The sequence below is a fragment of the Trichechus manatus genome, unplaced genomic scaffold (assembly GCF_000243295.1).
Source record: "Trichechus manatus latirostris isolate Lorelei unplaced genomic scaffold, TriManLat1.0 scaffold00081, whole genome shotgun sequence".
Lineage (NCBI taxonomy): Eukaryota > Metazoa > Chordata > Mammalia > Sirenia > Trichechidae > Trichechus > Trichechus manatus.
This window is the reverse complement of record NW_004444017.1, coordinates 5749571-5776099: the sequence shown is the minus strand read 5'-3', so window position 1 is coordinate 5776099 and position 26529 is coordinate 5749571. Positions and strand designations below refer to the sequence as shown.

Below are 26529 nucleotides of genomic sequence, written 5' to 3'. Positions count from 1 at the left end.
CTTTATTCATGTCTCTCAAGTTGCATTAGCCTCCTCACTGTTCCTTAAACACACCAGCCATGCTCCTCCTGCCTTGGGGACTTGTCATCGGTGGCTTCCTTTGTCTGGAATGCTCTTTTCCCAAATATCTCTGGTTCACTCCCTTACCTCCTTCAAGTATTTATTCAGATGACACTCTCTCATTGAGGTATTTAGATAGGCCACTCTATCTAAAATTACAACTTCTCAACACTTCCCTACCTCTTTCATTGTTTCATCTTTCTCTCTGACACTTATCACTCTCTGACATACTGTTTAATTTATTGGTTGTCTTCCCAGTAGTATATAAGTTCCATGAGGGCTGTCTCTCCAATGCCTGGCACACAGAGTAAACTTTTAATTTGTTGAATGAATGAATGAATGAACTGGAATATATTTTTTGTATATAATTTACTGGCCACTTCATTTACTATAATTATTTAAAAGAAGGTCTTCCAACTATGCCTTTTCTCTCTGTTGTCTTCCCAACCCCCATTCCTTCTACTTCCTCAGTGGCTTTTACAGCCTTTCTTAGGAACAAATGAATAATTTGGCTCCCCTACATATGTTGGAGAGTCTGTGGGTGGCACAAGTGGTTAAGCGTTTAACTACTAACCAAAAGGTTGGTGGTTCGAACCCAACCAAAGGGACCTTGGAAGAAAGGCCTAGTGATCTTACTTCTCAAAGGTCACAGCCTTGAAAACCCTATGGAGCACATTTCTACTCTGCATACATGGGGTCATCAAGAAATGGAATCGACTCGATGGAAACTGGTTTGTTTGTTTGTTTTTGGTGGGTATGTTTAGCTACATGTGATGATGTCATTGTTCTTGCACTGAAGCCAACTCTTATCTCCCGAGTCTTATGCCAGTGGCATCTTGTAAGTACTGGCTAGAGCTCGGCCTAGGGTAAAAACAGAAATTGCCAAAGCCACTGATGAAAAGTGAGCATAATTTTCTTCTTAAAAGACTAGTTAGATTTTGAGCTGAAAAGAACTGGCAAATATACCATATTGTAATCTTTTAGAAGTGTCAAAAGCTAACATACTACTTTAATGGAAACACACATAATTTCTAGTAGCACTTCTCCCCTTGCATTTGATTCAAAAGGCAAACTACTAAGTTCTGAAGATAAGAATGAAGTTTCAGAGCCATACACTTGCTTCTTCTATATGAAGCCACCGATGCCTTAATAATTTAATCACAACAACTCTCCTTTTAATTGGACTTCCCCAATAGGCACAGTCCTTTGGACTGTATTCCTGGCTCCATTCCTAAGTCTCTTACATTCCACTTCATTGCATGTGCCTATTTTGTTTTTTTAAATACTCATTCCTTTTCTCCATCCCCCAGAACTATTACACTATTTCCACTAATGAAGGAGCCAGCCTTCCATTCCAGTTTTCCTAGAACAAGGCTGGCTGAGGACAAGAAGCAGACCCAAAAGGCTTGTCCAAGCCATAAGGAAGCAGTACAGAGTGAGAGGAACAACAGTCTCCAGGGTCTGATTTCATCCATATTTGGGTTTATGAAAATCTTGGCAGAGACTCTGTCCATTGGGGTAGGCAGTTCATTATGTTTTTCCCAAAGCTTGGCCAGGAGTTTGCATAGGTGGGCCTTGTCAATGTGATCTACTCCAGCAGCAAAGAATACTGCTGGGAACTCTCCTTGGAGTTTACTCATTTAACGGACAAGATGAAGAAGGCGCACACGTTCCCTTGAAAGCTCTTGCTTTAGGCAGAGAACAGAATATCCATATGTCTCTGTGGATGGCAACTGGCTGCTATGCAAGGAGTGGATACCGTACATTGTTAATAAGACATGCTAAGACAAATGCTCATCATCATTAATCATGAGATAGGGGTGCTGCTCTGACTTAGGGTGGAGCGAGGAGCCAAGACACCAATTTCTGTGTGTTAGAGGTAAGCTTTTACGTGGCTCACAGGCCAACTTACCTGTTTACCATACCACTCAGTATCACAAACTAATTGACCACTCCCCAGTTCCATCAACAGTATAATAGAAGCTGCTAGACTGTTTTCCAGAAACACCCTTGATGGCACCATTGCTCATTGTTATAATTCATCAAAGGCCCTGTCTTCCAACTTGCAAAACTACTTAGTGGAGCGTGAAAGCCTCCTTAGATGATTAAATTAGGTTGTTGTAGGTAGTTCCAGTCCCTTGCTGTTTGTGTGTTTTAATTTTGTATTTGTACCTTGAGCAGAGTTATCAGAAAGGGATAATTGATAAATTTATTAAATCAATCTTTGACACGAGAGAGCAGAGATTCTGGGGAATGCTTCCGAGGACCTGTTCTCTGATGCCGTCTTTGGCTGTCTTCTTCCCTTCTTCCTCCACCTGTTCCTTCTCCCAGATTCCCCATTAGAACTCAGATACTAATGAGTAGAAACACACAGAAGTCAATCAGGACGTTTAAACAAACTGGACATAATTAACGCCTACTCACAAGGCCAAGAAATTAGACTATCTTTACATATACACTTATTAGACTATATATGTACACATGAACACCCACACACAGGGATTTTAAACCTCTAATGGGAAAACCTTACTTTTTTTTTAGCGGTTGGGTAAGCTCTCCTGACATCCCTGTAGCCTTCCTGGCCTCCTCAAGGACTGAAGCCTTTGATCAGTAATCCTGCTTTCCCTCGGTCAGCTGCCCTGAGCCTCAGTTGGTCTTCCTGTCTCTCTTTGGGCTTAGAGCAAATTTCTGTCTTCCCGTCCTTACCTGCATGACTTCAGAGTTCAAGTGTCCTGGTCAGCTATTTAACCTGTTTAGTTCCTTGACTACTCTAGATGCTCAGTGTTTAGGAACCAATTTTTAACTTAGGCTGCTTGAGAGTACAGAAACGTACCTATTCAAACATGCAAACTGAAAGAAAAAATATTGCACACAGAGAGAGCAAAGAGTGTGGTTAGTTAAGAGATCAAGGCCAAATGAAACACATAGAGTTAACCCAATGATTCTCCAATTGAGTGTGCGTCACAATCACCTGGAGGGCTTGTTAAAATACAGATTTCTGGGACCCACCCCCAGTTTCATAATAAGTAGGTCTGGGTTGGGTCCAAGAGTTTGCATTTCTAACAAGGTCCCAGGTGATGTGGATGCTGCTGGTCCAGGGACATATTTTGAGAACAATAGGGCTAATCGGGTAAGAGCCTGAATTTCCATGGATCATCATCTTTTATACTCTTAAGAGTCAATAACATCTATCACTCTCATTTCCAACCTAGAGATAGCCTATCCAACAACCTGCCATGTGAAAACCCAGAGGAAGGGATCTGGCTCAATTTCTGTAATCAAATTGTATTCTGACAAATTCCTTTGAGCTTTCCCAACTCTTCCACTTAGCATTTCCCAAGATCTTTGAATCTAACCTCTTTTAGGAGAACGCTTTGGCTGCTTCTCCTATAAGGAAGCTCAGTGTGCCTGGCAGTCTACTGAAAGGGGGGAGAGAATCCTGTGCAGGTGTAAAGTTTTTCAGGTAGCTGCTTGGCAGGAACCTGTTCCTTTGGAATAAGTCTGCAGCAAGAAGCCTGCTCCCCTGCACAAAGAGATGGAGCCTGGAGAAGAAGGCCATCTGATTTTAAAAAGCATTTCCGTAGTGAAATCTTCACAGCAGGTGCCAATCACCTTCCTCTCCTTTAACATTGTCTACTAAGGTCAAAGATTCTAAAAAGAATATGAGGTTTTATGGACCAACGGAAATTATTTCACAATTGTGGCTAATTTCCGCAAGTAGCAAATGATCCTAATCAATGAGACAAATGTTGCTCCAGGAAGACAAACTATGGGCTGGAAAGAAAGGTTGGTGGTAAACATCCTGTTCTCCCTGCTGTCTCTTCTCCCTTCCAGAGCCCAGCCCAAAGACAGAAGATGACTGCTCACTGTTTCGGGGTTTCTCCTCATCCATGCCTTCGTCCTCGTTCTCGGGGTCGATGTCTTCCGCCTGCGTGATCCAGTCCAGGTAGCCTTTTAGGTCCTCTTCCAGCTGCTGCTTCTCTCGCAACTTTTGGAAATCTCCCCGAGCCTTGGCCTTCTCCCTCTCTTTGGAAAACTCTCTGGTGAGAGAGGGAGGAGTGGGCAGTGCAGGAGAGCACACAAGAGGGAGAGGGGTGGGTGTGAAAGGAAGAGGCGGAGATAAGGAAAAACAAAAGAATTAATTTTTCTGCACTAGGAAACCTGCCCGCAAACCCTATTTTCTACAGACAGTTTCCTCTAGTCATCCCAGTTTTTTTGGTCTTTACTCCCACAGAAATAGAAAAGAGCCACTGAAGGGGACTTTCTTGACAAGGCCCATGAGAGTATAAGGGGATAGATAAAGTCCATTTCCCTTTTTCCTGGAACATGATCATAGGCTTTGCCTGTTAATAGCAACTGTTCTCCAAAGACCTGGGGACCCTTTCCTAGCAGTAACTAAAAACTCCACAATAGTCATGGAACATGCGTTTTAATTCCTCCCAGGATTATGTGGCATTTGAAAAATCTCGTAAGAGTCTCCAGGTGACCAAAGATATTAGGACCAGCCAGAGTGTGAGGAAGCCACTCGCTTGCACTGGCTCCTGAGAGCCAATTGTGTACGTCTCTTCCTAACTCCAGTTGCAGGGATAATGTTGGTAGCTTGAAATTGGCCATGGTGGGAATATTTATACCATGGAAATTGGCAAATGCTAGGAGCCAGGGCTTTTTCCCTGGAAAGCCCATTGCTATTTAACAGTACACTGCTGGTTTAGAACCCAGCAGATTTAATCTCCTCAATCTCTACTCTCATTACGAAAGTCCACCCTGCTACTCTTAGCATGCCTGGAAGGATTTCCAATCGAGACAAGGTTCTTTCCCACAAGGAGACAAATAAGGATTCCAAACACAAGAAAATGTCCTAGGGGCTGCCCTTTTGCTGAAAAAAAAAAAAAAAAAAAAAAAAAAAAAATCCAATCAGAATAGAAAAATACATAAAATCAAGATGATATAAAAATCAAATGATGCATTCAGTACAAAATAATAATGAGAAGTTGGAATTGGATTGGGATTTGCTGGAGAAAGGCCTCTTGAAAAATTTCTGACGGCATGACTTTCTTTGCTGGGTTTTATGATTCTACTCTAATTTTCTCTCTGACTTTGAATTTGCTTTTTGAGCAAAGAAGGGGGTCTGGCAGTAGAAGACAGTAACAGACAAGGCTAATTCTCATCTCTCAAAGCAAGTCTGTGCCCTTTCTTCCAAAAGAGATATGTAGTAGCATTTTTATCTTTGATGTCCAGTGTATGGGAAATGGGGCCCTGGGGGTGGACACTATGTGTGTGTGTTTGTATACACACTGCACATCTTGGCTAATTCTTGGAGCAATGATTTCTCCTCTCACTAGTTAAGGCCTAGTTCATGGCAGGAGCCTGAAGAAAATATCTTGAAGGGATTTCTTCCACAAGCCAACCACTCTACAGGAAAGGCATCTCGGGAAGGAAGGACAGTACCAACAAGCATAGGGTGACAAGAGGTTTATCTCCTGAATCCACTCAGTCATGGGCGGACAGCTCTATCACCACAAACACTTTTAGTGTTTGCCTGTTGTCTGTGTCACTTAGGAGAGCACAGATTTTAGCACTCACTATTTCTGGGGTGAAATGGGGTTGGGGCTGGGGAGGGGGCTAGGAGACTTTTTAATTGGGAGATGTGGGGGCTCTTAAGTTAATGAGGTCTCTTCAACAGCTGCCTTAGTGATGCTCTGGTTTGGATTGAATTTTCTTCTAAAATTTGATTGAATCCAATTCTAACTGGATTGAACTTGCTCTTTCTTGGGCTTCCTGCCAACTGGCAAGTACCTTCCTTGCTTTCCTAGGGAGTTTTATGCCAGGGAAAAGAGGCCAGATTGACAGCTAACAATGAAGATGGAAGCCTTTACTTTGCTCCCTCCCTCCTTTTGCTGAAGCACCCAAGTTGAGGATGGGCTTGGAAAGATGCCAGCCTCCCTTCCAACTAACCTTTTATCCCTGTACCTGGTTAACTCTCCTTATTCTCTGGAGACAGGAACTTTAGCTAGCGCTCCCCTCCCTATGCAAATCAACTCCAAAAACTGTGCTTTAAGACTCCCTCTCTTGACTATCTTTCTGCCCATACCCATCTCCATTCTCCACTCCTGAAGTGGGTTTGGGGCTGTGAGGTCATTGAATAGCTGAGGATTCAAGTTCTGGTTACAAAACTACTACAGATCCTTTTTTTAGCGATGGGAGAATAGGATTGAGATCAAACTGGAGTAGGGAAAATTGAGCCTGACCTGTTTTACAGCATCTCTGCTAGGTGGAATGAAAGCTAGTCATTTACCCTAAGGCCTCTATGGAAGTAAAAAGAAAACATACATGGGGAGAAAAGAAAAACCAGTTGTGTTGATGCATCTGACTGGCTTTTTTCTCTTGTAGCAGAAGGATGTGTGTTGGAGGTGTGAGGTGGTGGAGAAGTGTCAGGGTCAGATCTGAAGGCTTGATGGCTCCCCTTGGCTCCCAGGGAGTACTGGCATAACCAGGCTTGTGGCAGGCTGGAGGATGAAGGAGATTTCCCTCACCAGACCCCACAGAGTAAGTGATTCCCTGGGTGGCAGTGCCTGGCTCTCTTTATCTCCTTGCCTGGATGCCAGCCATGTGCTGCTCTGGGGACTGAGCTAATGAAGACATGAAGCCCTAACCTGACAGGCTGTGCTGAGCCAAAGGACAGGAGCTGGCTAGACAATCAGTCACAGCCATGGGATTTGTCACCAGGCAGGAGCACATCTCTTACCAGCAATGGCCAACATGAAAAATGACGGGTGGAGTGGAAAGCCAGGGGGCCAGTGCTCAGTAATGTAAAGCATGCAAAGGGAGGGGAGTATGGAAAATCCAATCAATGCAGACCACTGGGGCTATAGGCCTTCTGCAAATCAATATATGTTGCCATGTCTTCTGCTTCCACCCACAGGCATGTACGTCCTAGCCTTTCTCTTGCTTCCTTCTGGACCTGGATATTGTGTCTTCACTACGGTGTCATACTCCAGTTTCCAGTGTATGCCTTCAGGTTGTAAGATGCCTATCCACCAGGTCTTATGCTTTTCTGTGGACAGCAATGTTCCCATTTCCCAGTGGGAAAAAAGAATGGATAATCACTTATCTAAAACATCGTGGGGCCCACTTCTTCCCTTGCCAGCTGAAGGCACATGTCTTTTTGCAATAGCTTAAAAACAAAAAGTAACCAGATTCCAGAGTCCGAGGACTTCCACCTGATTCCAGTTTCAAGTGCAATTTCAAGAATCTCCCTGTCACTGTAGTTGTTTTAATTCTAGTAGCCTGGAGATTGAGATTTTTGGAGGGGAAAGTAAATACAATTAGATTATTATCTGTGCTAATACGACTCCTACAACTTGCATAGGGTTTTATGTGAGCATCAGTAGATAATGAACATGGAAGCACTTCGAAAAAAAATCTAAGAGTTACATATCCTTTGACTTTATCTGGCCTTATCAGGAATAAAATGTTCTGGATACGTGAATGTTCCAGATATAGGACATGTAACCCTCTGATGACCAAAATTTTTGAATTTCCACCTTTTAAATGGAAGTTTTATAGAGTGGCCTTTTCTCTACCTTCACAAGCAGAACACATCAAGCACAATTTAACCTTTTACTAGTGATCAAACCATCAAACCCACTGCTGTTTCATCAATTCCGAACCACAGCAACCCTACAAGACAGAGTAGAACTGCGCCATAGGTTTCCAAGGCTATAATCTTTGCGGAAGCAGACTGCCACATCTTTCTCCCACAGAGCGGCTGGTGGGTTCTGAACTGCCGACCTTTTGGTTAGCAGCCGAGCGCTTTAAACACTGTGCTACCAGGGCTCCTTTCTTGGTGACCAAAGGACATAATTTATGATGATCAGTCATTGCGTTGGTCTGTGAAACAATGTTATCCTTAAATGACGTATATAAAGTTTCACACATCCCAGTCCTAGAATCTCTAATACTGCAGTGCTACTGAGTTGGTGGTTCCGCCCCCTCTCAAGGACTATGAAGGTTTGCGGGGCTGTCAGCCCCCATGCTAAATAATCCTGCCCTGCTGCAGTCCTCCGGCTGGTGGCTTGGCAGCCTCGTCCTGGGACTTCCTATTTCCACTGGCTTTTTCCAGTAGCCTGCCTGTGGTAGCACCTGCCTGTTCCAGCTCACCCTTTCTCACTACGGCTTCTGTTCTTCCTCTCCCCACTCCTTGACTGTAATTTAGGAACATAAGAGTCACCAGTCAAATGGGTTTTGGGGTAGTAGAACATGGAGGTTAAAAGTAGGGGCTATGGAATCACATTGCTTAGGTTCATTCCTGAATCCTCCATTTTTCACTTGTTAGAATTGATGCTATTTCTTCATCAAAACCTCACTTTTCTCCTCTGTGAAATGGAGATACAAACTGATAGGGTTGCGGTGGGCATTAAATGAGCTAATGCACGTAAAGCACCGAAAACAGAGCCTGCCAACTGAATGGTAGTTATTGTTATTGCTATCGTTGTGACAGTGCATTTTACAAAGCTCTGTGACTTTTTTGAATGCTTCTGGAAGGCTGGCTTAATCAGAAGTCTGGCTGATGAAAAACTGGGCATTTTACTGCATTTTTTGTAGTGACTCTTATGTTGTTGTCCTGACCAATCACGATGCTGACCCGGAACTGTTGTCACCATGTGGTCAGTCAATAGGAGCCTGATTCCAGCTTTTGTCACTGCACAGGAGGTGGAGATGATTGCCTATAGACACCTTGCTGCCTTGGCAGAGGGTCTGCCCAGAGGCGTGGGAAGCCTTGGCAGACACTCTATCAGCAATTCTGGACTGCGAGGAGGAGACTGCAGTTGCGGGAATGCATCAGGCAGCAGGTGCTGGGGAAAGTCTTCAGGAAAGACCAGAGTACGGACTAGAGGACTCAAAGGTTCAGAAGTCTATTGGGAAGAATTAAATCCAGAGCCAGCTGTAGATACTTCCCAATAGTCTTACTGCCTCTGTTCTGAGTCCATTAACATTTTTGAGTATTACTAAGTGCCAGGCTTTAGGGTAGTGTTTTCACATACCCTATTTCACTGGACTGCATCAGGCCAAGACAAAACCAACAAAATCCACTGCTGTCAAGTTGATTCTGACTCACAGCAACCCTACAGGACAGAGTAGAATGCCTCATAGGGTTTCCAACGCTGTAAATCTTTATGGGAGCAGACTGCCACACCTTTCTCCCACGGAGCAGCCAGTGGGTTTGAACCACCGACCTTTGGGTTAGCAGCCAGGCACTTTAACCACTGAGTCACCAGGGCTCCTTGACAGGGTCTCCAAAAGACTTCTTCTCTAACATCAGCAGCTGCTGTCATTTGAATTCTCTGTTTTGCAACCACCAGGAAGATAACTTCTGTGGTGGGGCCATGAACAATTGTGGGCAGATACCCTGCGTAAGAAGGGAATTTCATGATCTAGTTCTCATTCTTCACTTCATATCCCTGGTAGAGGGCTTTTAAATTGCTCAGATTTGGTTCCAAATCTCTGGGGAAGAAAGTGGAATGATATTTTTTAAAGGATTAGAGCTTTGGCTTGTGTTAAGTCCAGCCTCATTCAATGTACATCTAACGGGCAGTGATAGGAAGATGCTGGAATAGAAACCAAGCTGGGTCTGAGTTCTGGTCTTCGGTCTGTAAAATACCAGCAAAGTGACACTGGACAAGTCACTTAACCTCTCTGGGTCTCACTTTCATAATTTTTAAAAGTAAAGAATTGGAGCAGTTATCACATTTGATGGTTCTATCCAGTAATTCCAGCTTTGATAGGCTCCAAGTAAACAATAATCACTGTCATGATAGTGCCACTACTGAACACTTATTATATATCAGTCACAGTGCTAAGTATTTTACATAAAGGATCTCATTCTATCATCACAACAACCTATGAGTTGATATTATTATCCCTATTTTTTCAAATGAAGAAACTAATGTTTAAAAAGGTGAAGTCATCCAATAGAAGCATCCAGCAAGTAGTAGAGCTGGGAGACCCAAATTTCTATCTTGAGTGGGTGATGCTGAGGTTAATTTTTTCAATGCTCTCCTTAGGGAGTCACATACAACCCCAGGGGCATTTTCTTGTGTTGGAATATAAAAACAAAAACCCCTCTATCATCCAGGCAACAAATCAGGGGCTTATTTTGTCTTGCTCAGCCTTTTTACCCCGATGGAGTCTCCTATGTAAGCTCACCTTGGCAAAAAGAATGATGTCATCAAGATCTCTAACAGGCCACCCACCATGGGGAGGGGTGAGGATGGGAACACATTCTTTCCTTCACCCAATTCTAAAAACTAAACCCAATGCTCCTGCATTGCATTAGGCTGCTGTAGACTTGGGAGTAGCTGCTCCGAGTTTATCCAGGAGTGAAAATGAAGAGGGATCTTTCTCTTTATGCCTGAATTTATCCCAGCATAATGGCCCTAGATATCTAGGAAAGACTATTCAAAGTAGCTGAACTGTCTCGAGCACAGCAGAAATAGATTACCCTCCCTCCCCCACCACAGAGCAAAGGCAGCAGAGTATGTTCCCCACGAGCAGGTCACCAAGGGTATCTTGGTGTCAGGCCTTGGCATGGCTGGTGTGGACTTGTGAAGAAGAAAGTGGGCTGAGGAACTATCCAGTGAGTTTCCATGGTATGAAGTTGGCCATTGCCAGGGCTACTCAATCTTCCAACCATATGCTACTTCTATTACTTTATAACCTCAACTGACCAAAGACCAAAATTATTGTAGCCTACCAGATTTGGGAATAAGAGTATCTCTGGAAATCTGAAGGAAATTATATTTCATTTTTATATTCTCAAATAATTTATGGCTTAAAACAACTAACTTCCATTTTCTTTCAGAAAGAAAATTCCAAAGACGGGCTATTTAGCTTATAAACCAGAACCAAAGATAATTAGATTTTTAGTTTATTTATAGTTTAAACCATACTTTTCTTGCCTTGATTGGTTCAACACTGTATAAAAACAATCTGTAATCTTTCCTACAGGCCTGTCACAAATTTTGACTGGCTCAAGAGATCAGGCAAGGTTGCTGTATGTGTTGAACGCACATAGTCTATGGATCTTGCCTCAAATTCTTGCTGCCAAACCCTTCCCACTCAAGGGTCTCATCATGCCACTCCTGAGGGTGAGGTCATTAAGATACCAGGAGAAGCATCTTGCTTGCTTCAACAGCTACCTGAGGGTGGGGAAGGGTTGAATGAGCTAGCAGGAGACAGGTGGGACCCGGCATCTCTTGATGAAGCCATCTGCTCTTCTCCATTGTCTACCACCCAAACCAATGGATTCGTTCTTGTACATTTGACCCTTTATCCAGCCAGGCCAAGGACATTCACTTCAAGGCTCCTGAAGTGACCCTTTATCCCAGGTTAACCAGAGCCGGGAAAAGAATACAGCCAAGAATAGCAGAAAGAATAAGTAAAATAAATGGAAAAATCAAGACCTTTTTCCTTGGTCCTGCTTACCCGCTAAGAACACCGAGAACCAAGTTAAGTACAAAAAATGAACCTATGATGATTAGTGTAACAAAATAGATCCAGGGCCAGTCCCTTCCTACGGCATCATTGACCTGGAAGAATGGAATGATAGTTAGTGAGGCACACTCCACAACCGAGCATGGCCAAGCGCCACTCACCGGCTCCCGAGACACTGACCTAGCAGCACCGGGACCCGGGGATCCTCTGGGTGCTAATCAGAGGCCAAATGGCCTGCCCAGCCAATGTATCAGAATTTTTGGTTGAATGGAGACTTTTTTTTTTCCTGTTTTTTTTCTAGGGCTGTTGGGTCCCCTCCCTGAGGATCCTGCCAATGGATAGAGTGGAAGCTGGAACCTTGCTCGGCTGCATGGTAAAGAGGACATAGAAATGGTCAGCTTACCCGCTCAACACACCGAGAACCAGATTTAGAACGAAAAAGGATCCAAAGATGACCAGACTGACAAAATACACCCAGGGTAACTCATAGCCCATAGCGTCCTGCATCTGGAAAGATGAAGGAGAGTTAGGAAAGAGAGAAAGCAGAATTGGGTTAAAGCAAAGAGGCAGGTAGAAAAGTGTGTGAACAGAATCTGGAGGAGACAAATGGGGTTGATCAGGATCCATTGTTCCTCCTGGCATCATCTACATTCAAAATACTTCCCTATGACTTTGACCTGAACTGTAAAATATTTGTGACCTTGGCCTCAAGAGGAATCTTGTCTGGCTTTCTCTGTTGGTTTATTTCCAGGAACAGAAAATTTTCTCCAATTCTCTTTGTTCACTGGTCTAAGAACGTAGGTGACCTGAAAAAATAATCTCGTCAGCATATGATGGTATTAGACCGGTTGGGTTTATATGGATGTTAAATGTTCCATTGCACTGTGAGGCACTCAACCTTGGTGCCTGAAGTGCCTCAGCTCTTATTGGTAGAGTGGGAGAAGTGAAACCTTAGAGGAGATATGAGGAAAGATACCTTCCTAAAGGACTTGCCACCTGAACTCTGGCTTGTGACCAGCATTTAGAGGCTAAACCCCAAAAGGCAGCCATTTTGGTTTATGTATTCAAAGAACTGTTCCTGTGCCTGTAACACAGCCTTGAAAGAAATGGTCCTTATCTTGGACATTGTGGGCTGTAACTAATTGAAAAATGGAGACATCCTGCAGAAAGTTTACAAACCCCCACAGTAGCTGGAGACAGCGGTATACTGGAGCTGGCTCCTATTGGCTTTGGAGAGCTGACCGTGCATGTTGGTCTCTTCCCAACTCCACCTTTAGTGACTTCATGATGGTAACTTGAAATTCACCATGGTAGGAGTATTTACACCATGTAAATGGTAAATAATACAAATCAGCTCTCCCTCCACCCCTTATCCCTGATAACTGGTTGTTAAACATTTACCAGCACACATTTACAGCTAGAGGATTGATGTGAAAATGATGATAAGTCACAGAGCTCCATGTTTATCAAAGAGGACATTAATTCTGATTTAGTTTCTCAAATCTATCTCCCCTGATGCTTTCTGACTAAACAAGGTTTAGTCCTGTCTTCCTAAAATTGAACCCTAACTTTGTTGTGAAAATTAGCTCACAGATCCAAATTCTTAAGGCACACCAGCTTCCTGAATGATTTACATCAGTGGTTCTCAAACTGTGGTCCTGTGAACCAGTAGCAGCTGCAGCATCACCTGGGAACCTGTTTAGAAATGTACATGCTTGGGGCCCCACTCTGGATCTGCTGAATCTGGAAATCTGGAGGTGTGAAAACTCTGGAGGTGGGCCCACAACCTGTGTTTTAACAAACCCTTCACGTGATTCTGATGTATGCTTAAGTTTGAGAACCACAGATTTATATCATTCTCTCCGTGGTTCCCAACTTCAAATATAACATGACAAAGATTGTGATTCACTGCGTACCTCCACTACATTGTACTACAGTGTTTCTCAAAGTGTGGCCTGAAGACCACCAGCATCAGAATGATCTGAGAGAATTGTTAACAAAAGTAGATTCCTGGGTCTTACCCCAGACCTCAGTGAGGCTCATTAATCTGCATATTAACCACCGTGGGTGATTCTAAGGCATGCTAAAGTTTGATAACCACTTGCAGCCTCTCTACTCCAGGTGCTTCCAATGTGTTACAAGTGTACTGAGATATTAATGCCCTCAGTCCTCAGGACTGTTCAGACTCTGAGCAACCTTATCCATTTATTTAGGCATGCTGGACAAATCATAGGGTCTTTGGGGGCTGGGAATAAAAAAAAGTTGAGAAGTACTGAGAGACCTACCTAGTCTGCCTGGTTTGATGTGTTGCATCCTATTATGTCCTTTGTAAATCCATGATATTTATCTGGTGTTACTGTATTTTGGTTACAGAAATCCACCAAATGTAGTTGTAGTGAATAGTGCAAAAATTGTGTCAAGGGCTTGGCGGGGGGGGGGGGGTTCATTGGTTTGAACGGAGTTAGTGAAGAAGAGAAGGGTTCACAATGAACGTCCCCTTAACCATATCATAATTAAATCCAATTTAACACGTTTACTGAGCATTCCCAGTCCCATACACCCTGCTCAATTTTTTTCCCATAGCATTTACCACTTCCTAATTCTATGGTTTACCCATTTATGACATTGACTACCTGTCTTCCATGTCAGAATGTAAACTCCACGAAGGCAGGCAGTTTTCATCTGTTCTGTTCACTAATGTATTCCAAGTGCCTAGAACAGTGCCTGGTACATGGTAAGTACTCATTAAATGTTTGTTGAGTGAATGAATGAACTTAATGTATGCCAATATATGCCCTAAGTAGGAAGCCCTTGCTAGTGTGTTTGTATGTGTGTGGGTGGGGTGGGGTACAGATAAATAAAATGCAATTACAGGGCACGGTGGCAAGTATAATTATAGGAGTAAGTATGCAGGGTTCTAGAAGCACAAACAGGAGGAGGATCAGTGAAGAGTCCCTATATGAGGCTGAAGGAGCAGGCAAGGGCCAGATCAGGCAGGGTGGTATAAACCTTGCACCGTGGACCTACTGAAGGCAAAAGGAGTTAAGGAGCGGGAAGGAAGCCCAGAATCCATGTGATCCTGTGATGGAATGGGAGTTTCCTAGGAACTTGGCAACTATTAAAAATTGAGCCTACAGCTGTAAAGCCATCCTGGCTCTGGGATAGAGGATTTTCCCAGTGGCTGAACTACTAAAATATCCAGCAAAACAAAACAGCAGCTGTTAAGAAAGGCAGGGCAGAAAGGTCTGTGTGTGTCGGACCCTGTCCCCACCCCCGGGAGCCTACGAGCCAGGCCTTGGAGGGTTCATTGCCTTTTGTTAGCCAGAGTTAATTATCTAAACCAAGGCTGCAAAGGAAACCAAACCAGCAGAGGGAAGTCAATAAAAGTCTTCATTAGCAGGAGAAGAAAAACAAAACTGCACCAATATAGGTGGGGCACGATTGGTGGAATGAGATTAGGAAGGAGAAAGGTAGAGGAGCCATAGTGAGCTAGCCGACCACAGGCCACATAATGATGGTGGTGATGATCATGTAATACCAGGGTCTGTAATTCACATTTTAATATGGGGAACTGTGGCTTAGTCCTCTGATTAAACCATTGCCATTGAGTTGATTCTGACTCACAGTGACCCTATAGGACAGAGTAGAACTGCCCCATAGGGTTTTCAAGGCTGTAATAGTAACTGAAGCTGATCATCTTTCTCCCACAGAGTAACTGGTGGGTTTGAACTGCCAACCTTTTGGTTAGCAGCTGGGCACTTAATGACTGTGCCACCAGGGCTCCTTTGATTATTCTTTGGAGCAGTCATATTAGAGTCCATGTTTGTTCCATGCATATTTATGAAGTGTCTACTGTGTGTTCTTGCATTGTGTTCCTTGCTGGACTCTGTGCTACTGTGAAAGGAACAGGGTTGAAAACAGCCCTGAGATGGGAGTCCAAGGGGGCTTCGATTGAAATCATGTGAAAGCCTTTCTCAGATTAAATCCTGCTAACAAAGGCCATTAGCGCTTCTTTACTTTTTTGGGAAGGAGAAGTCATGAAAAGCTGATGAAAATTATGAACTCTCACCAGAAAAAAAACACACTCCCCGATTATTCTGTACACAATGTCAGGGGTACACTGACACCCTGAAGCCCATCCTTTCACCCCGTGTTACTAACCTGCTCTAAATAATCAACCAGCTTGTTCTAGGTTAATCCCAACAAAGTGCTTTCCCCAAGTGTGAGTTATAGGACCAAGAGCGGCAGAGAAGGTCTATTCTGAGGAAGTTCCCTTTGTTCCTTCCTCAGGGAAGGTGGAGACAGCAAGTTCCAGGAGGAGAAAGTGTGCTCACCACAGTTCACCTTCACAGAGCTGCCTCCGGAGCTGGGCAGATGGTGAGTGGGAGAAAGGGCTGGTTGGCCCCCAACCAACCTCCTTGAAATGAAAGCTTTCCCGACTGGTTCCTCAGATCCCTCTAAGTTTTGCAAACATTAAAAAAAAAAAAAAAAAAAAAATGTTTTTGTGAACAGTACCCTCACAGAGAAACAGTCTTTCAGGCCACAGATGTCTGAGGAGTCACCAAACTCACAATCCTTGGGGATTTCCTTGTGGCCCTTGCTTTCCTCTGTGCCTCAGTCAAGGTAAGTGACTTCCAGCATCATTATGAACTTCAGATGGATGGAGCTAAAGACCTAAAATCATTGTCCCATAGCCAGGACCAGGTGTCCCTGGCTTGCACAGTTAAGCAAGCACTCCACTACTAACTGAAAGGTTGGCAGTTCAAACCCACCAAGAGGTGCCTCAGAAGAAAGGCTTGCAACCTGCTTCCCAAAGGTCACAGCCTTGAAAACCCTGTGGAGAGCAGTTCTACTCTGCACACACAGGTCACCATAAATTGGAATCAACTTGAAGGCAACTGGTTTAGTTTTTGTTTTTTTTTTTTTAAATAGCCAGGGCCAGAACCAGGAGCACTCGTCGCTGGAAGGTGAAAGCAACTCCTGGTCTCCACCTCTCCCTTGTTTGGTTTCCTTCCTTGGCTATGGGCTAGTTCTTTCAGAGGTTTAGGTGAGGAATAGCAGGTGAGGTGTAGGGAGCAGGAGGACAGATGAGACACTAACAAGCTTCCAAGGTAGTACTAAGAACCCCACCACTCCTTCAGTGGGCTCTGGTCTGAAAGGAAAGCACCCCTTTTGTTTTTTCTTATTTTCTATTCTGGGCCACCTATTTTTGGGGGCAGACTGGATAGAAAGCACACAATACTGGGTGGCTCTGAAGTAGGGCAACGCTTGGAGTGATGAAATTGATGTCTTACATCAGCTGGAATGAAGCTATTAAGAAGAGAAGGAATAAATAAAATAATATATATTTTTAAAAAATGACCCAGATTGCTGACACCCTTATTTGGAGGTGAAAAAAGGATGGGTCTTCTCAAACCATTGAAATTAAATGTTTCTTAGGCCTATAACAAAACAACTTTATAATTTTCCTAAGGAAGGCAATAAGAGGCGTGTTGATGTCTACCATCTGCAGCCATTAGGGTCTCTAGGAACTAATGGGATGACCCCAGCCTTTGCTGAAGCACACAGCCTTACTATTCCCAGACTATGGACAGAGCAAAGGGAATACTGAATGAAAAATACAGTAGACCGTTCTGAAACCAATTTCTAATTTCTTGAGGGGAATCCTAGCCTCAAACCTTTAAATGCCCCCTCCCCCTAGCAGGAGGAAAAACACCCCCTCACTGCTATCCCTCAAGGCTACTCTGTCCTAGCTGGGTTCCCATGTGTTTTCAGGTTGCATGCACATTTTCCCATAAGGTCCTTTGCTCAGGCACTGTGGATCCAAAAGACCAAACAGTCTCAGCAGATGCCAAGAGAGAGGCTGTCACTTGCCATCAAAAGGCAGGACGTGTAAACCCATAAAAGTCACAGTGCTTTACACAGAGTCTCATTAGAGGACAGGATTTGCTGCTGCCGGGGAATGACAGTCAGCCCAGGGCAATGGCTTGACTAATCTGTGACTACTCACGACCTTTGTCACCTTGCTTACTGGGACGTCAGGGTCCGTCGGTCACTGAGTAAGCAGCAAATCAGAGAACAGATTTCACCTGACTCCTTTCCCCGTGCACCTGCTCATTGTTGTACCCTGGGAACCCACGAGTGCCTCCAGAGCACAACTGAAAGTCTAACTGATGCTGCAGAAGAAAAGCAACAGGCTTCTAACACCAAGGCAAGCCAACAGAATGAACTCCCTGATCTATTTTAAAAAAATCCCAGAACTTGGGCTCACACATTGACATCCTGTGGGAGGTAAGGAGTCATAAAGAGTAGTGGTCCATGTATGGAGATGTGTGGGGATGGTTGGCTCACAGCAAAAGGAAGGCATGGCTTGTTGGTCCAGGTGCTGCTAACAGGGCGTGATGCCTGTGACTGCACCTCCAGGGAACCTTTCAGACATGATGGGGAGGACACTTGGGGTAGCTCTTTCTTGGGCCTGGTGAGAGACCCTAAAACATGGTCCTCTCCGCTCTCCCAAGCTGTGGTACAGCTCGCTGTTCCCAGGTAGAGGAGCCTTCTCTCCTGCTCCTCATTCAGCCTCAAGGCCAGCAGAAACCCCACTTACTCCTGGAAGTGATCTGTGACCATGCCGAGCTCTCACCGCATGTACCGCCCGGTATTGCTAAGTCACGTTTCATTGTGTGCCTTTACGTCTTCAATTAGATCCTAAACTTTTTTTAAAACTATTATTGTAAATATGTTTGTAACATGACATTTGCCATTTCAACATTCTTCACATGTGCAATTTAGTGACATTAATTGTACTCATCATGTGGTGCAATCCTAAACTTCTTGACTTTATTCTTCTCTGTATCCCACCTCCCCCACCCCCCAGCTCAGTCCTGGGAACATAATAAATGCTCAATAAATGTTTGTTAAATTGAATTACTGAATAATAAAGACTTATTTAATACCAGTAAAATGAAGAAAATAAGACCCAATAAATAAATAAGGCTTTGAGAGATGCTAATTCTCTTTCTTGATATGTTTATAAACCATTGGTTAATTATTTAGATAAGTGACTGTTTTAAGCAGCATGGGCACTAAGTGGGTAAAACTCTGAGGCAGATTAAAAATTAGGGACCACAGTTCCTAACTAGGGTTTTCTCGTCTCTGGACACCTGCTAAAGAGTCCAGGATGCTGCTTCTGGATTACTTGAGAATTTTTCTTTCAGCTCTTCACTTAGAATGACTACACCAAAAAAAACAAAAAAACAAAAAAAACATTGTCATCAAGTCAATTCCGACTCATAGCAACCCTACACGACAGAGAAGAACTGCCCCATAGGGTTTCCAAGGAGCAGCTGGTGGTCTGAACTGCCAATCTTTTGGTTAGCAGCTGTAGCTCACCATAGGTCTTAACTATTGAGCCTCTAGGGCTCTAGAATGACTATAGGTCATTAGAATTCAGCTCCATCACTCTGCTTTTTTGACCTTCACAGACTCATTTTGTATATTCTGTAGTGAAAAGAAGGTGACTTTTGAAGACAAGATGGTATAGGTTAAAATACCCAATTCAATCTGCTTGGCTGCAAAAGACCTTTGTCATAAACAGGATATTTCAGTACTACCAACACCAGAGATTTGTGGCTGTCGTGTGTGTGTGTGTGTGTGTGTGTGTGTGTGTGTGCGTGTGTGTGCGCGTATGTGTGTGAGTTTAGTAGCTGAAATACGTTCCCAGCATGTCCAGACATGTAAGTGGGGTGATAAGACGGAGAAGTGAGGGGCTGACAAGTGACTTATGAAAGGTTAAAGCATCAGATTTTTGTTCCTAGAGTCTCCTGTTGGCTGAACCAAAACTAATCTCAGATACTACAGAAGACACTATTTGTGATTCTAAAATCTTTCTTTTATATGACTTCTCAGTAACTATTCTCTTTAGCCTTATTTCTAATTTTTCTAAATCAGTTGAAGAACTGATTGTGGAGAGACCAGCTGGGGAGGTATTGGGTGGTGTCAGGAAGAAGGTGACCCCATATGTTGGTGGGAGGGTGTGGAGGGTCGTGAGTTCAGGGGAACAGACCAGAGGTGTTCTGCTGTGCCAGAGTACGCAACATTCTTGGGGTCCCTAGGACCAGAAAGATTTGGTTGAGCAAAGGTCAAAGAAATCCTCTTGATGAAGAATTATTCAGGCATTTAGATTCCTGAAGAGCTAGAAACACCTGTATTCTAGAGTGGCCCCTCCTCTTAACAGCTGCCTCCCTTGCCCACCACTCTCATATGTGATCTACTGCTGTTCCAAACCCCGGTTCAGCGGCCATGTTATTCTGTTACCCATGAGCACAGATAGGGCTATCTCAAGTGTTGAGTACAAAGTCAGCACTGAATAGATACTTAACTGATGGATGTTTATGCTGCCTAATTGTGACCTGGCTACAATGTGGAAGGGATAATGCTCAGAGTTTCAAACTGACCCTAGTTCTCAGACCATGCCTGAGAATCCTACACAGAGTCCTGCAGATCGTCTTGATTCAGCGTCTTGTATCTTTAGGAAGGCACATGCCTAAATAATACAAGACAAGAAGTCTTGAATTATATATAGAAGGCAAGGGATTAAAAACAAAAAATCCTGAAAGTAGAAATTAAAAAAAAAAAAAAAGGGAACCAATGGTAAAGTTATGTTGCACTGGCTTCTTCCTTCTCTTGGTGTGTCACTGCTTCTAGAGGAGGCCAATGCTTTTTACCTGCTCACCATTCTCACTCCACTTTAAAAAGAGATTTGGACATTGTGTGAGTAAATGGAAAGGCTTCGGCTTAAGAAGTCATTGCCTGAGGAAATAACATACCAAAGCTGAGTTTAGGATTAGTTTCCAAATCCCCAGTGTCCCCCTACCTTTACCCTGTCATCTGCATACTTCTTGAAAGGAGATGTTTTAATCAAATTGCTCAGCTAGTTGGGGCCTTGGCCTAAAGCACGGCCAACGGCTGTCACAGCTGAGGCAATGTTCAAGTACTACTTGACCAATTTTGATTTTATTTTCTAGTCTACTAACTCTCGAAAATCAGTGGAATGCAATAATGGATGTCAGAGAAAGAAATAGACTTGATATCATCCATGGAGAAGGCTGATATCTACCATTTGCTACTGGCTTCCATTCCAGACTGTATCCAGTTACCGAATCAATTACTTCTTTAATGCTTTAGTAAACTATTCTCTCCCCAGGAACATCTAACCATGTGTTTGGGGGTTCAGAATCAACCCAGCTCTGGGGTTTCCATTCATTCCCATATTTTAAAATCTTGGTTTTTCCTTCTCAGGTCCTCTACACTTGACCCTTGAGCTTAAAAGGGAATGCCTTCCTCTGAGGGACAGCCCCTACTTCTCCAATTTCTGTGGAAACTATCTCCCTAGGCTGGTTCAAATCTAGTGGCATCAAACCAGCACCATGCAGGTTCAATAGGTTAGACTTCTAGGGGTTTTCAAACGCCAGGTTGGACATCAGAATCACCTGGGGAGCTTTTCCAAACTGCAGACACTGTGGCCTTAAATCTGGGGCTTCTAATTAAATGGTTCTGATGGAGGCCTGGGCATCTTTATATTTAGAAAGCTCCATATTTGATGCTGAAGCACATTGAGATTTGAGAGTCTGTGGGTTAGAGAGAGAGACATAGAGGCAAGGAGGAGGAATGCTGAAGGGGGAGTAAGGAAGAGTGGGGAAGGAAGGAAGGAAGAAATGGCCACAGAAAGGTCAAAGCAATTAAAGAAATTGGCTGAGAGCAGGAGCATTGGGCTGGGAGGTGCTTCCATCATGAATACCCAAATAGGAGGCTCCGTTCCAATTCTAGGTGTGTGTGCGCGCGTATGCGTACACACACGTATACAACACGGCCATTTCAGAAAGGTGCTGGGAAAATCAGAGAGAGGCATGTCCCATGAGCCTGGGATTGTTCTTCACCTCTGACACTTTTTCCATTCCCAGCCTGAGCTCTATCACACACACCCCAGGGGAGAAAGCACAACACAGCTGCCGAAAATTGGTAGTTGCAGTTGTGTGCTTCTTCTCATTCCCCACTCTAGCTGTCATTATGACAGTATTTCTGTGGGTCACATCTGGCTGGGGGGGTGGGGTATCAATGACTTGTGGTTGGGGAGAGGGAGGGAGTGATCAAGGAAGATCACAAAAATACACCGGGGCCATCAGCATGGTAAATTATACCTATTCGCCCCAACCCCACACCCACCCACCCACTGCCACCCTACCCTCAAACGGATGCCATGGAAGGCATTTCCATAGCAACCTAAGGCATGGGTTTGAGCTTATAGGATGAGGCTCCAAAGCAAAGTCCCCTACATTCATATGTTCTATGACCCTTGGCAGAAACCCGCCTATTTGCAGAAGGATGTGTCTGTTCTTGGCTGGCCAGAAGGACTCACACAAGGCAGAAGAACCAGTTAGGGACACTTAGGGAATTTGCCCTGCTTTGCTAAGTGTAATCAATTCAACACCCTTTCCCTGTCTTGAAAATTATTCAAAACCAAGTTCTCATCAAGCATGAGCCTGAGAAGTGTTTTTCAATATTTTATCTTCATTTGCAGCAAGGGTGATTTGACCTTTGACTTCTTTGGAAAGTATCACGACATAGCAACTCTACGATGGCATGGACTCTGGTTTCACCACCATTATTCAGTTCGATATTTAGTCTACTTCCCTAGACTGAGCTTCTCAGTCTGAACTGAATCTTATTCATGTCTAAATGCTCAGTTTCATGGACCACACATGGCATACAAGAGATGCTTAATAAATGTTAGCTTGATACAAGGTACTCAGGCAAGTTTTAAGTAGCCATTTTCAAAATGTTATAGCAACACTGGGTTTTGACATGTCAACTATAATGTAAAAACTGGGGAAAGAGTATTTTGAATCAATAGGATGTGCTGCTTATAAAAAAAAAAGAGAGATGATACAATATCCTGTTCCACATCTCTGTACTGTTACAAAACTGTTCATTCTGATTCAGAAAGAAGCCAACACCTCTCTTGGCATTGGCTCTATCTGGCAGCTCTGCTCGTTGGGAAGGCATTCACTTCCCTCTCACTCTTCCCTGCTTTAGTTTGTAAATGCTGTTTCCTAAGCAGGCTCTTAGATTGTTTTCACGATGGCCAAATAAATTTGACTATTTGCAAAACTCTGGGAGAGATGGTATTTCCAAGACTGGCAACAAGCATTATTTGCCCAAATGCTGGAGAACAAAACTGGATTTTGGCAAGTCATTTCTCATGCTGAAGTAGGAAATACTACAAAGAACTGTATTTTCTGGAGCTTTTACAAATAATGGACTTGACTCTGCCAGAATGGAGACAGCTCAAATATGATTGTGTCTCTGCCGATGGGACAGGGTACATAGAAAACTGGTATTCTTTTCCATTAAGGCACTCCAATGGCTTGAAGGTCAGCAAAGCAGTGTTTGCTACCGGATAGCAAAAGGTGGATCTCTGAAATAACAGATTTACTGTAGACTGACTGACCCTCAAGAAAGGGTATTCCTAAATTTGCATCATATAACCAGCAGATTGTTTTGTTAGCAGTAAACATGACAAGGTATTTGGTTGATGAACTATTTTAATATGTTAAGGCAAGATTAATATGAGAAATAAAAATAGCATGCCACAATGCTTTAAAATTCAATAAAAATGACTTCTTTATTAGTTTCTTTTTAGAAGACAAAGCCTGATTTTTCTCACTAAGAATTAATAATTGTGCCCAGATAATTTGTCCTCTAGCTCTTTTTGGGGGAAGGAGCAAGTAAAGCAGAATTAGAACTCTACAATGGGATGAGGAGTTGAATGGAATCCTTGTGCCAGGCTTAGCCTACTAATTCACAAAGCATCGATTGCATGCCAGTGTTTCTCACTCTGGTAGGACAAACCGAAAGATTTCTGTTAGCCTAGTGGGCAGGGAGATAGGATGCATTACGGTGAAAAGTTCATGCTTTGTTTCTTGGGCAATACCTGGAACAAATCAAAGATACACATCAACCATTCCATCAGCGTGTATATGTGACCACAGGGAGATGTCAAGGAAAGGCTCACACCCTCCTAGACTCCTTGCCCTCCGACTGCCCATCTCATGCTACATACCCAGTACAGCACGTCTGTCCAGCCCTCCATGGTGATGCACTGGAACACCGTCAACATGGCGAAGGCAAAATTGTCAAAGTTGGTGATGCCGTGCTTGGGCCCGTCCCACCCGGGCTTGCACACGGTGCCGTTCTGGCACTGGCGTCCGTGGCCAGTCTCCAGAGCACACGGAGAAGGATCATCCTCTGCTGGAACATCTCAAATGGCCAGGGAAAAAGAGAAGGAAGCAGAAGGGAGGGAGAGAGATGGGCAGAGAGAAAAGGAGAGAGGAGTTAGAGAGAAAAGTAATAGGATAGGGTTGATGGGACAGGCAAAACGACCACAGCAACAGTAATGTAGAACATGTCTTTATTAGTTTCCCATATATGAATTAAACACCATATGGAACTAGGTATTCATTTTAGGCTGCCATTGATTTAGAAGGTACTTTCAACTAATTTGTATAAAAACTTTGTGTTAACCTCAGTAATTGATTTCAAAGACAGTAGGGTTATTGTCTACTTTGATGGACCATGTTGGCATCATAGTCAAATGACCAATCAAAAAATAATAATGATGCGAACACTCCGAGCGGAAAATGTCCTGGAAAATGATGGGAAATCTGCATTTTCTGAGAGTCTTTGTGTGTGTGTGTGTGTGTGTGTGTGTGTGTGTGTGTAAAAGCATCTAGAGACACTTCCATTAGAATGAAGGCTATAGTGATTAGAAGACTTCACATAATTAGCCAACAGATCCCACCCAGTAATGCCTCCTGAACTATATATGGGTCCATTACACATTACATGACGCTTTGCCAGGGATGCAAGCCCCTTTATAGCAGAAGCCTTACACAGAGGAAGGTTGAAAAATAAACTCTGCCTGTAGGGGAAAAGTATCAACCGCAGCAGTCTTTATTATGGCTCCTGAGGACGAGCACTACTATCTTTTGCATGCCCCGTGGAACCTTGTGGCTCTGCAATCTGCTCTCCAGCATTAGTAACTTTCCAAAGGGAAGAATCACTTTCTGATGTCCAGTTAAGACCGAGTGGCAGTGGGTGATGGGGAGAATACTCCCTAGGTACGGAGAGGGCTTTCTCAGCAAATACTTACTGTAATATATCTATTATGGCTAAAGACAGTACTTGGGCTAATTCCATATGCTGGAAATAGCTATTAGCAAATTAAGGAATTAAGATGTGGCTCTTATTTTTGGTGCAGAGATCATTGGTAAATTTAAATAAGAATTGACTGACCTAAAAATTTCCATTATGGTAAAATACCGAGAAAGTATTGGTCCCAGTTTTGGGAGGTAATTTTATACAAATCACAGAAATTTGTGAAATTAAGAACACTGTTTCTCACTTACAGGAAGCCATGACAGTAATAAACAGACTAGACCTTAATTCTAATAAAGAAATGGTTGCTGCTAACAATAGTGCAACTATGCCTCCAGGGAGAGAATTTGCTTGTAGTTCTTCATTTAGAGACAACACCAGAATCTTTTCTTGTTTCATATCTATCAAAACAATCTCAAGTGTCTAGTACCTCTGTACTGAAGACTGTTGGTTGGCTCGCTGTTTCTCAGTTTGTGTCTTTAAATTTGAAACTGTTTGTCCCCAAGGGGAAGTCAGGGAGAGGAATATCCATCCTTAACTAAGAGATAATTCTTAGGAGAATAGAGTTGAGCTTAATAACAGCTTTATTGAGATATAATTCACATACCTTATAATTCACCAGTTGTAAGCATACAGTTCAGTTTTTTTTGAAGTATTTTTATATTAGTTGTGTACCCATTACCACAATCCATTTTAAAACACTTCAGTCACCTCAAACATTCCCCTGTAAGAATCTCTGTCAATCCCTGCACCTACCCCTAGCCCCAGCAAACACTGATCTGCATTCTGTGTCAATAGCTTTTCCTTTTCTAGAAACTTCATATTAATGAAATCATACAGTATGTGGCTTTTTGTGTCCATCTTCTTTCAACTTAGAATAATGTTTTTGAAGTTCATCTGTGTTGTTGGATGTATCAGTATAGTCTGTTCCTTTTTATCGCTGAGTAGTATATTCCACTGGCTACTAACTGAAAGGTTGGTGGTTCAAATCCGCCCAGATGTGCCTCAGAAGAAAGGCCTGGCGATATACTTCTGAAAAACCAGTCACTGAAAACCCTATGGAGCACAGTTCTACTCTAACTCATGAGGTCACCATGAGTCAGAGCTGACTCAATGGCAACTGGGGTTTTTTTTTTTTTTTGTTAGTATATTCCATTGTATAGACACACCACATTTTGTTTATCCATTCTTCAGTTGATGGGCATTTGGATTGTTTCCAGATTTGGGCTATTATGAATAATGCTGCTTCCTGGTTTATTTTTGACCTGGTGCTTATGGTAGTAGGGGAGTCCTCTGTGCGATGACCAAGGTGTAAAGGTCTTATCACTGGTCTCTGACCTGTTCAAGGGGGTGACACTATCTGCACCGTTTCCATATTCCAGGGTCTGGCTCTCAGGAGGTTGCTTTAATGTGGTTGAGTTCAGCTACCCTCTAGTCACAACTTCCTACCGGGCCTGGTGATGTCTTCACAGATTTGGATGTGAGTTTAAACACTGACAGGCTATAAAAAGGAGGGAAACCAAAAAGTGAACCCCAAACCTAAACAATACATAAAAAAGTGGATAACAAGCACTTAAAAAATTGGAAGTCGAGAGACTGAAAAACCAAGAATCAAACAGATCATAAATTCTGTTGGTTTTCACCTATTCTCATGATGGTTTTCGAGGGTGACGTGCTCCCTCACTGTGATAAAAGTGCTAGAATGATATGAGAGATAGGACAAAAAGAGAAGGCAAAAAAAATACAGAGGAAACTGGCATTTCT

General features: G+C 43.3%; 1 protein-coding gene across 2 annotated transcripts in view; it reads right to left on the bottom strand.

Annotated features, from left to right (window-relative positions):
• The window catches only part of CACNA1C (calcium voltage-gated channel subunit alpha1 C), a 692837-nt gene that overhangs the window by 197144 nt on the left and 469164 nt on the right, over window positions 1–26529 (bottom strand). For both annotated transcript variants that reach the window (XM_023735710.1, XM_004381214.3), the window contains exons 6-8: window positions 23672–23868; window positions 11957–12060; window positions 3928–4100 (exon numbers count right to left, since the gene is read on the bottom strand). In XM_023735710.1, coding sequence (XP_023591478.1) covers window positions 3928–4100; window positions 11957–12060; window positions 23672–23868 — 474 coding nt within the window. The remainder of the gene's footprint in view (window positions 1–3927; window positions 4101–11956; window positions 12061–23671; window positions 23869–26529) is intronic.